The sequence below is a fragment of the Cynara cardunculus genome (genome assembly GCF_001531365.2).
Source record: "Cynara cardunculus var. scolymus isolate 2C chromosome LG 17, CcrdV1, whole genome shotgun sequence".
NCBI lineage: Eukaryota > Viridiplantae > Streptophyta > Magnoliopsida > Asterales > Asteraceae > Cynara > Cynara cardunculus.
In genome coordinates, this window is record NC_037544.1 from 6104981 (window position 1) to 6116067 (window position 11087).

Below are 11087 nucleotides of genomic sequence, written 5' to 3' on the forward strand. Positions count from 1 at the left end.
TCATGGGTCATCACCCTTCACGGGTCGGGTTAACACCACCCACCCAAATATGTATAGACACAGAGAAACTAGAGAGAGAAAGCTAGAGAGTTTAGGTGCCATTTTTGGGTGAAAATGGAAGACAGTAATGAAGAATGGGTGATGGTCAAACCAATTTCAGATAAAGATCTATGGAATCCATCGTCATTTTCCAATGAACCAGACAAGAAAGCTTTGAAGGTTAGGTTCAATGGGGCAGCTAAGCACTGGACTGATGCTCTTCCCATCGGGAATGGCCGCCTTGGTGCTATGGTTTGGGGTGGCATTTCCTCTGAAACCATCAATCTCAATGGTAAACGTTTCTTTTTTAATTACACATCTTTTAGGAATTTTCAACAAGGGTTTTAGGTTTTACCCATTTTAATTCTTTTTATTTTTCTTGAATCTTGAAACGCCATTGTTGTTGTTGCAGATGATACGCTGTGGACAGGGGTTCCTGGGAACTACACGAACCCAGATGCCCCTGAAGCATTATCAGAGGTCAGAAAGCTTGTGGATGATGGCAAATATGCTGAAGCTACTACAGAAGCTGTCAAATTATCAGGAAAACCATCTGATGTATGCTTTCTTTGCTATATTTCTTATGTGATTTACATTGTTTTCTTTATCGACCATTTGCATCTGCAATGAGCACTTTTCAAAGATTTGAGACGTAGGGCGATACACATTGTATGTAGAAAGAAGAGCTCCAAATATAATCTCATAATTTCAAACCTTTATATATATATGTAGAAACCTCCCATAAGGGTTCTTTTAAACAGTGATTCAAAGGGTTCCATGTATTCTCGCATGGTATCATAGCCTAGCACCACATCTAGGGACCCGGCACACTCTTTCGCCTCCCTTTTTGGGGGCATTGCTTAACGTTTGTTTGAGGGTGTGTTGGAGTCGTACATTTGCTAGATATTGACCATCAAACCTACATATATCTAGGAAGGGAAGTCTTTGCGTGTTATCCTTCTCTTGCATTGTCAAGATTCGGTTTCTTTTACTTGAACAAATGACCTTTCGGTCACGGAGGAGTGACCTTGCTAGTTGTTCCAAGTCCCCCAGTGGATATGAGGGTTGGTTCCGGTGAGAACAACCCCTTTTCACAGAAACAAGTGAATGTACCCTTATAGTTTTCTTTTGGAAGGGGGCTGCCCCCAGACTAATCCCAGAAAATTTAGGGGCCACAGTTGTTGTGGATGCCTGGAATCGAACCCGGGGCAGATGGGATATCACCATATCCCCCTACCCTAGCCTCAACAACTATGCTATAACCCTTGTGGTTTACCAAATCAAGTGAATGTGCTTATAGTTTGCCGTGAGAACTGTGAAAGTACCCTTGTATTATGTGGAGATTACAACCTTCGCACAATATAGCGTAACCTTCATAACGCAGTTAAATGTGATGCGAATGTTACAATTTTCAGACAATATAAGAATACCTTTACTTGTTCTCACGGAAGTGAAAAATTCTTACATGATCCCGACTCATGAATATCACGAACCAAATCAAGCCGGTGCATACATTTTCTTTTTATTTCTTTTCTTAAGCTCTATGTTGGATCCATAGTAAAGCTGTTTCTCCGTTCCCTTTCATGCTAAACTTTATCATTTTAGTGTAAAATGACCATACGAGTTAAATCTAATCCCGCTCTTGTAATGATGAAGGTATATCAACTTTTGGGAGATATCAACCTAGAATTTGATCATGATCTTGCTGCATACGATGATAAAACGTATGAAAGAGAGTTGGACTTAGATTCAGCCACGGTGGAAGTCAAATACTCCGTGGGTGAAATAGAATTCACAAGGGAACATTTTGCTTCATATCCTGATCAAGTGATTGTGGCCAAGATTTCTGGAAGCAAATCTGGTTCTTTATCCTTCACTGCATCCCTTAGCAGCAAGCTACAATATAATTCTTACGTAAACGATCAAAAACAGATCATTATAGAAGGACCATGCCCTGGTCAAAGGAAACCACCGACACTTAATGCTGAAAACGACGATAAGCCCAAGGGAATACAATTTTCCGCAATTCTTGATTTGCAAATTAGTGATGGCACGGGAACCATAAGTGTTTTGGAGGAGAAGAAGCTTAAGGTCGAGGGGTGTGATTGGGCCGTCTTGCTTTTGGTAGCGTCATCTTCATTCAAAGGGCCATTTATCAACCCTTCGGATTCAAAGATTGATCCTACCTCTGAGTGTTTAAACACGTTGAAGTCGTTAAGGAACTTTTCGTATTCAGAACTTTATGCTCGTCACGTGGATGATTATCAGAAGCTATTTCATCGTGTCTCACTTGAACTTTCGAAAAGCTCGGTTAGTGTCACGGGTGATGAACCATCTTTAACTGTCACAACGGCAGAGAGGGTCAAGTCTTTTAAAACGGATGAAGATCCTTCTTTGATCGAACTTTTATTCCAATACGGACGTTATTTGCTGATATCGTGTTCACGCCCTGGAACCCAACCGGCTAACTTGCAGGGTATATGGAATGATAAAGTTGAGCCCCCATGGGAGTAAGTTCTTTTGGTCTCGTAAATTTTTGTAAATTGATTCGAAATTTTGAAAAGGTGAATGTTTGCCAAATACCGTGTTCAGTCAAGCCTTCACCTTTCTGTAAAATGCAAACATGAACTAGTTTAAGGGTGCGTTTGGTGCATGGGACAGGACCGCACAAAAACTTGTTATCCCACTCTGGCATGACATTACACCGGGACAAGATGGGACTCGAGTGGGACAAAAATGCATTTTTTTTCTGTCCCACCAAAATAGGTGGAACAAAAATCCGGGAGACGAGACAATTTTTTTACTAAACTACCCATGTTAAATTAAAACCATGAAACCTTCTGCAATTCTTTCACCCGTCTACCTCGCCCCCGCCCCCGCCATTCCAGTCCAGTCCAATTTCATCTGTATACCAAACGCACCCAAGGTTTTATTGAGAAGTTACACATGGGCAACTTATTTTCCCTTATTATACAGCGGTGCTCCTCATCTGAACATCAATCTCCAAATGAACTATTGGCCTTCTCTTTCGTGCAACCTGCACGAGTGCCAAGAGCCATTATTCGACTACATTTCATCTCTGTCCGTCAATGGAGCTAAAACGGCTAAAGTAAGATGATTTTTTTTATATTGTGGCATTTTCCCGCTTGGTTAACTGTTGTTTCAGTAAAAAAAAACCCGAGTTTTGCAGGTAAACTATGAGGCCAGTGGATGGGTTACACATCAAGTCTCTGATATCTGGGCCAAAACATCCCCAGATCGAGGCGAAGCTGTGTGGGCTTTATGGCCGATGGGAGGAGCGTGGCTTTGTACCCATTTATGGGAGCATTATACGTATACAATGAACAAAGTAAGATCGGGGTCCTGTTTCTAGTTTACTTCACTACATGTTCTCTTATGTATCGGAGTCCTAAACACTAAACCCTATAAAACAGTCTACTCGCAGATTTGTTGTCCTCTAAAGCCGATTTTGTTGTAGTGGTTATTGGTTCAGTTTTTGACGGATATATAGATATATGAGCATTATAATACGAATCATTTAAGTGCTAATATCAATTCAACAAATAGGACTTCCTAGCGAAGAAAGCATATCCATTGCTAGAAGGATGCACCTCATTCCTTTTGGACTGGTTGATTGAAGGCCGAGGAGGTTATCTTGAAACAAATCCGTCAACGTCTCCGGAACATATGTTTGTTGCTCCCGATGGTAAGCCTGCAAGCGTCAGCTATTCAACAACAATGGACATATCAATAATAAAAGAAGTGTTCACGGCCATCGTTTCTGCTGCGGAGGTAATAATCGACATTACGGATTTTGTCTTTCGCCTTTCCAGGACTAATAAAAACGCTGCAAATTGACAGGTTTTGGGAAAAACTACAAGTGATCTGATTCAACGAGTTCTTAAAGCTCAACCACGGCTTCCGCCAACAAAGATCGCTAGGGATGGTTCCATTCTTGAATGGGTATGTCTGATTTGTGTTTTTTTTCCTTCCTGGTGATGTCTGTGCAGATACAGGCTCATAGAAAATGTTTCTTTTTGCACTAATGCACCGGATCCTTTCAGAACCCTGTGATTATGCAAGCTTAGGTGAGAGTAGTACTATGGTGAGGGAAAACCGTTAATTTTTTTGACAATTTAATTGAGCAGGCACAAGATTTCGAAGATCCAGAGGTGCATCACCGACATGTCTCGCACCTATTTGGACTTTTCCCAGGGCATACGATAACCGTTGAGAAAACTCCGGATCTTTGTAAAGCTGCAGACTACACTCTTACTAAGAGAGGTATGCATATGCTCTCTTTCTTAATAAAAAAAAGGGGGAAATATTTAGAAAGTGTGAAAGAGTAGGTCAAAATATGAGTTTCGAAGTCAAACAAAGTTTATTACGACCATAGAAATACTTCCCTCGTATATTTAGAAGTTGAAGGTTAGTCCTTTTGACATCAAAAAGTCGAAGGGTACAAGTGTCCCTGCAAAATACAATCAAAAGCATCTTTCAAAGCCTAAAGACTCAATCTTTTCCGTCTGTGACAGGAGAGGAGGGTCCTGGATGGTCGACTACATGGAAAGCTGCTTTGTGGGCTCGGCTTCACAACAGCGAGCATGCATACCGAATGGTCAAACATTTATTTGACTTGGTTGACCCCGATCGCGAAAGTGATTATGAGGGAGGTCTGTATAGTAATCTATTCACCGCGCACCCCCCTTTCCAAATTGATGCCAACTTTGGGTAAGACCATCTGCATCACTGCAATTACACCTCAATTTCTTATACTGTCGCATCATCTTTAGCAATTACTCTGAATTAGATTACGTTCGGCATCAGCAATTTCTTAAGTGTCACATCAGCTTAAAAACGATATCTTAATCAATGAATCTTGGTGGTCTAAGGTTTTGTGCAGCGATAGCAGAAATGCTGGTGCAGAGCACGATGAAGGACTTGTACTTGCTTCCTGCACTTCCTCGTGATAAATGGTCAAATGGTTCGGTGAAAGGATTGAAGGCTCGTGGGAATATGAAAGTTAGTATCTTGTGGAAGGAAGGCGGTCTTCATGAATTTGGTCTCTGGTTATCTACGAACTCCGACTTAAAGAACTCAGAGGAGCAGCAGAATTCTACAAGAGTGCACTACAGAGGAAGTAGCATCACAACCAAATTATCATCTGGGAAAGTATACACATTCAATAAGCAGCTAAGATGCATAAAGACAGCATCTTTGTTGGATTTATCATTCCATCTTTAGCTTCCAAGTTCATACCAAGGATTCGAGATTCGATTTTGATGAGAATTGTGTTTTTGGCCGGAAAATATGCATAATTTAGTGTCGTTTTCGTTGATCTAAGTTTTTCAGACACGAAAATGTTGAAACCCGCAAAGACGACTTGGAAGGAATCAATAACAGAACTTCATGGGATTGTTGCTGGTTCTTGCAAATTAACACTTGGATTAACGTTGATGTATCGATAAAATATTGTGGTGTTGTTTCACATTGTGAAATGACGCATGAGTTTAATGGTGAAGTGTTGTTTTACACCGTGAAATAATACAGTGTCACCGATGTGAACGATGTAGAGTTACATACTCTGAAACAACACATGTTTGATCTTGTCGTCACACATCACGCTATTTAAAACCTTGGTTTGTTGTTTGCATCGACTTTGGTTCTCATTTTGTAACATTTAAGAATCAAAATTATTAATTTAGTTATGAGCCTCTGACATGTAACCCAGTTGATAAAAGAGTGAGATGACTTTATCCAAATATAAGACAAGTTTTGAAGTTGTTGGTAATCAACCTCTTGTCTGAATTTAGTTCTTATTTTCTGACATTTAAGAATCAAAAATATTAATTTAATTCTGATTTTCTAAGATTTAATAAAAAAATATTAAATTTAATAAAAACATTTAAGAAAATGTTGTCTGATTTTTGGTAATATGTTTGTTTTCGTTTCAATAAAAAAAATTATATTTAATTAATAAAAAAAATAAGAAGGAAAAAAAAGAGAAAAAGGAGAGAAGAAGAAGAAAGTAGCCGACGAAAGAAACCCTAAAAACCCTTGGCAAGAGTCCTTCCTTCCTGCTTGTGATTCTGAGAGAAATGGCATGGCGTGGTTCCATCTCCAGGGCATTGATGTCCACCGCAAGGACTTCATCTTTCCGCTCTACTGCTCCCCTCCCTCGCCTCCGTCCTCCGCCGATTTCGGCTCCCCGCCTTCACTCCCGCCGCCTCGGCAACCCTAGGTATGTTTCAACAGCAATTTCTTCTTTTTTGGTTTCGACATCTTATCTCTTCCTACTGTTTGTTTTCTAATGTTGACATTTCGCCATTGGATCTCTAGGACCTTGGGAGAATTAGGATGCGCACAATCTCTGTTGCCGCTGGCTGCCGGAGTGCGACTGACGTCACATCTCACTGTCAATGTGCGCGCGTTTTGCGAGCTGTCTCATGGTACCTTCTGCCGCTCTTGTCAGGATCGCTAGTAGTGAGTTTTTTACTGTTTCTAGGACACACATGCCGATTATCATCTTCTACACTCAAGCTGCCTGAATGAAATCAATATTAATAGTTTTTAAATCCAAGTTATTAGTTTTTAGGTATACGGCTTATTCAATTGTGTGATGTTTGCTGCTAAATTGATTAACCTGTGAGCAGTTTGAGTGGTGTGTCTGTTTAGATTTTTACCTTCATTCATAAGAAGCAACGGGATTGGGATTTTTATTTATTGGTAGGGTGGAATGGAAAAGATGGGTGATATCAAGCAATTCCAAGCATCAAAAGGCAGTTCAGACATTCAACATCGTAGGTTTCTTATTTTTACCCTTTCAATCCTTTCTGTAACCTTTACCATGCTGCATGACATAAAACTTCCGGATACAGACGTAATCCTTTTAAGGTTCTTTTTATGAGCTCAACTTGGGATGAAACCTTTCTCTTAGGTGGCATTCTACACATCAGCAATAATGATGATATTGGTCTATCTTGCATTTCAATTAGTTCATTGAATTGGAAGATAAAGTCTTGTTTGTATACTTTAAATAAGTCTTATTTTCTGGTGTCTAGTTGACTTTTAAAGATTTATTTTTTTGTAAATTTGATACATGCACTATAGAATTTCAGTAGACGATTGCAAAAGTGGAGGATGAATTTTTCTATGCCTAGCTCCATATGCTTGCAATATGGTGCTTTTTGCATGCTTAAATACTGATCTCTTCTAACAAATGATGTGTTCTTCTTATGGTTCATATCACACATTCACACTTGATAATAGATCAATGGCATGCATATCGCTCCCTTGAATGACATTTTGAAAGGTATGGGTTTCTCTAAAGGAAGTGTTCAGCCATTGACTATGGGAACTTGTGTGCATGGTCCAATAGCATCTAATCATCTAATAAGTTGTGCTCGTGGGTTTTATAGGCGATTGGGTAAATGATTTAATGTGATGTCTGGAGTTCACTAGACTTGACATAGCTCATTTACGAAAAAGGGCAGGAGCTGCAAGTCACTGTAGAGTTACCTAATTTGCTTAAGATTGCAATATTAATGGATCATGTGAACCAAAATATGTCATGTTCACTTATTGGAGTGTTTCATCCTAGCCATGGACAAAGTAGATAGAATAATCCCCAAACTGTGAATGGTAAAGGTGATGGCATAATGGCGTTTCAGATGATGACCAGTATGATGAGTTCCAACTAGTGATGTCGAAATATTGAACATAGAATAGGGAGTGTTTGGATGTGTGTCATGAAATTATCTGATAATTGCGACTTCAAGTCACAATAACCAAACTTTAATGTTCAAGTAAACTGATTTTGCTTCTGATTATCTAAGGGTAGAATAAATTACTTATTTACCCCCCTTCTTTTAACCTAATTTGGGAGATTTTAGTTACATTTCATAATATGATTCACATTTTCTTCTCCACGACACACCAACTGTCTTTCTAAGTCATTTTTGTTAATTTCTTAAAAAAATTAAAATTTGTCAAACATTCAGACAAATGAACTTTTTGTCATTACCACTTCAATCAGTTGAAGAAATCCAAAGATCATCTTCTACATCAATTTTTTATTACAATTTGATATCGATTTTTGATTATTTGATAATATCACATAATCACTTTCAAAATGCACATCCAAACACACCCTAGAAATATGATAGCACTAAGCTCATCTTCTTGCATGTCGTACACACAAACCTATCTAAAGTGGCTTAATATTGGTTCATGGTTTAGTGATCTAGATCTAGCAGCAAGATAACACATGGCAAAGAGCTATCAGTGCAAAAAAGACTCCAAGGTTACAAAGCCAAATTGTGAAAGACAAATTAATTGCGTGTTGGAGTTTAGGACGCCTGTGTAGAGATAAGTACCTAAAGATTATCTGTATAAGTTGGTAAGGTTCAGCAGTCTTTTTTAGTTCCACTTTCATTGTAGCTCTAAGTGGTCAGTGGCCTTATTAATTTATTGAAACTCAATGCTAGTTTCTCTCAACAGCTTAGTTTGTGGATACACAATATGTGGCAACTTTTCATTTGGTTTCTAGTGGTGGGAGTATTCTATTTTTGCTAGCTTGTCAGTGGAGAATTATATGTATTTTTTCTGTGTTGAAATTCCCTATCCGTTTGTTCTCTTCTACTTGAAGTTTAACTTGAGACTTGATATGTGATACCTTACATCTCTTTCTTGTACTTGAACCAAACGCAATTGAAAAGAGCTATATGTCATAGGCGACTCATGCCTAGCTTTCATACAAGTTTAGGAGTTGTATTCTATTAAATCCTGCACAACATGATTACACTTGCCTGCCAAGGGCTGGGTTCCGGCGTGAATGGAAGTTATGGTGAGAAGACGATAAGAAAGGCTCCCCCCTGGATCAATCCTAATTGAAGATTAACACTAATGAGGTGCACCAGACCCATTCCCATGAGAAGCGCAATTCATGGGATGGGGGTGAGATTAGAAGTGATCAAGGGTCCAGATCCCATTTTACTTCTCACCTTAACTCATGTTCTCACATGATCCTTCGTCTGCCTGCCATTAGCCCATTACATCTCCATCTTAAGCCTCATGAATAAATAACGCATCTTTTTCGAGTCCTCTTTCATCATCTCATCTTCATCTTATAACGATTGAAAACCAACTTCAAAAACATACACCATTATACTACTGTTTCTTGGAATTTAATGGATTTTGTACCGATGCAGGTACTTGAATGCCATTTGATTAGGCAAGAGTTGCAAAGAGTGTTGGAGGCAGTCATAGGAAGTGGGTGGTCATCCACCAAAGCACTTTGTCTTTGGAATTGAAACATTTTTAATAAGATTAGATTCTGTTTTTGGCATCCTGTTTTGTGACATGTAGAGTATGTAGGTAATTCTCATTCATATTTGGATTTTAAAGGTTGTTTTATTTTTGCACCACAAGTGTTTTTGTCAAGTTTCATATATATTACAGATTCGGGTGGGAATTTGGAATTGCCCACAAGAGATGTTAGCTGCAATTAGGTTCGAGTTTGGGATCGCATCCTTATTTGCGTTACCAAACTTGCGTTGGAATGATTTATATCTTCAGTTACGTTAATACAACAGCCGTAACATGCTTTATTAGCCTTCTTTTAATTGAAAATATTGTGCATTTATGCTTGTATAATTGAAATCTAAAGCCAATACGTTTTACCAAAGGGATGATTACTTGGTTAAAAAATGGGTGAAAAGTTTGCACTCAGCCTTGGAGGTAACTAAAGCGGTCCCAAAACGAAGCCTGTATGAGGCCTGCCACGGTTAGACTAACCAACGCTAATGCTAGGATACCCAATTATGATGGTATGGTTCGCCCCAAAAAAAGATTCAGAGACATGAGGTCGGGCTGGGATGTATTTGGTACAATGGACATTCGAAAGAATGAAATTGTGAACGTAAGGAAGAGGAAGTTTACGTGTCTCACAGATTTGTATGTTTTAGTTTGGCGGTTTTGTATGCACTCTCACTTGGAAGAAAAATACCAAGAATGAAACGCACACATGTAGACGTAAACTAAAGTAAACCAACCGAATCCAATATATCTCATCCAAAAGTAGGTGTAAACCAAACCAAACGGATCCAGTACATCTCACTCAAAAGTAGGGATCTTACTTGCAAGCAACCGCCAGGCACAAACTTGTCCACCCGACATTCCAACCCATACAACATTTGGTTTAATGAATACCCGAATAGAGTTTGCACTTCGATTTTAACATGAACTTGCGACACATCACCCTATTGCCATTATGCAGTCATCCTTAATCTCTCTCCCTGAACCATATAGCCTAAGTAATTAGAAACTGTCTTTTTAGGTACCCTTTGCTACCTATATTAACTTAGGGGCCGCTTACTAAACATTAGGGGTGTGCAAAAAGTCATTTGATCCACCTTTAAACCGACCTACAATAATCGAATATCCGATTACAATCGAAACGAGTCAGATCCAAAACTTCAACATCCAAATCAGATCAGTCGATTCTTGAAAGACAATCCAACATCCAATAAAACCTAACCGATCCAATCCAATGACCATCTAATTATCATCCAACTAATATCCAACTAATAACTATATATCATTATTACTTATTAGCATTTTACGATATATTTTTTAGTTGATATTTGTGTATATTGTTTTTTAATATCTTAAAAACATATATGAATAATTGGTGGAAGTGATGAATTAATTGGTTGAGTATTGGATTAAAAAATTGGATGAATCCAATCCAATCCGATCCAAGGATAACCAATAGTAACATCCAACAAATGGAACCGATATGATCCAATCATCCATTGGAATTGGATCCGATTGGATGTCCCCTGTTAATCAGATCGCACCGGATAACAAAATCCAACATCCAATGGATGGTTGGATTAGATCGGATCGGATCCACCTAAATCCATTGGATTTTAACCCATGAACACCCCTACAGTAAACACTTACCCGGTAAAAGCTTACAGGGTGATTTACCTTGGCGGATAAACATGACAAGAGCCAAAAATCTTACCCGGTAAGAGCGATGATAA

The 11087-nt window shown here is 38.9% G+C and overlaps 2 protein-coding genes across 5 annotated transcripts; both read left to right on the top strand.

Moving 5' to 3' along the window:
* Nucleotides 1-5627, top strand: LOC112500945 (alpha-L-fucosidase 2). Its single transcript, XM_025104568.1, has 10 exons — nucleotides 1-331; nucleotides 452-597; nucleotides 1696-2549; nucleotides 3016-3148; nucleotides 3230-3388; nucleotides 3607-3831; nucleotides 3901-4002; nucleotides 4188-4323; nucleotides 4575-4770; nucleotides 4932-5627. The coding sequence occupies exons 1-10, from the start codon at nucleotides 115-117 to the stop codon at nucleotides 5281-5283; spliced, it is 2520 nt and encodes an 839-aa protein (XP_024960336.1). The 5' UTR covers nucleotides 1-114; the 3' UTR covers nucleotides 5284-5627.
* A 452-nt stretch (nucleotides 5628-6079) lies between these two features.
* On the top strand, nucleotides 6080-9524 carry LOC112499813. Of its 4 annotated transcripts, XM_025103086.1 has the most exons (4): nucleotides 6080-6280; nucleotides 6379-6488; nucleotides 6770-6839; nucleotides 9249-9524. In XM_025103086.1, exons 1-3 carry the CDS (start codon nucleotides 6138-6140, stop codon nucleotides 6790-6792), a joined length of 276 nt encoding a protein of 91 aa, XP_024958854.1. In that variant the 5' UTR covers nucleotides 6080-6137; the 3' UTR covers nucleotides 6793-6839; nucleotides 9249-9524. The 4 variants fall into 4 exon arrangements, with proteins under 4 accessions (XP_024958854.1, XP_024958852.1, XP_024958856.1 ...); XM_025103084.1 differs by lacking the exon at nucleotides 6770-6839 and having other exon boundaries at nucleotides 6379-6522; XM_025103088.1 differs by lacking the exon at nucleotides 6770-6839.
* The last annotated feature ends 1563 nt before the right edge of the window (nucleotides 9525-11087 follow it).

Bases quoted from the DNA above. Each gene is read 5' to 3' on its own strand.
- LOC112500945 (XM_025104568.1), top strand. From the start codon at position 115: ATGGAAGACAGTAATGAAGAATGGGTGATGGTCAAACCAATTTCAGAT. The intron at 2,550-3,015 runs GTAAGTTCTTTT...CTTATTATACAG, and splicing joins AAAGTTGAGCCCCCATGGGA to CGGTGCTCCTCATCTGAACA. The intron at 4,003-4,187 runs GTATGTCTGATT...TTAATTGAGCAG, and splicing joins ATGGTTCCATTCTTGAATGG to GCACAAGATTTCGAAGATCC.
- LOC112499813 (XM_025103084.1), top strand. From the start codon at position 6,138: ATGGCATGGCGTGGTTCCATCTCCAGGGCATTGATGTCCACCGCAAGG. The intron at 6,281-6,378 runs GTATGTTTCAAC...TTGGATCTCTAG, and splicing joins CGCCGCCTCGGCAACCCTAG to GACCTTGGGAGAATTAGGAT.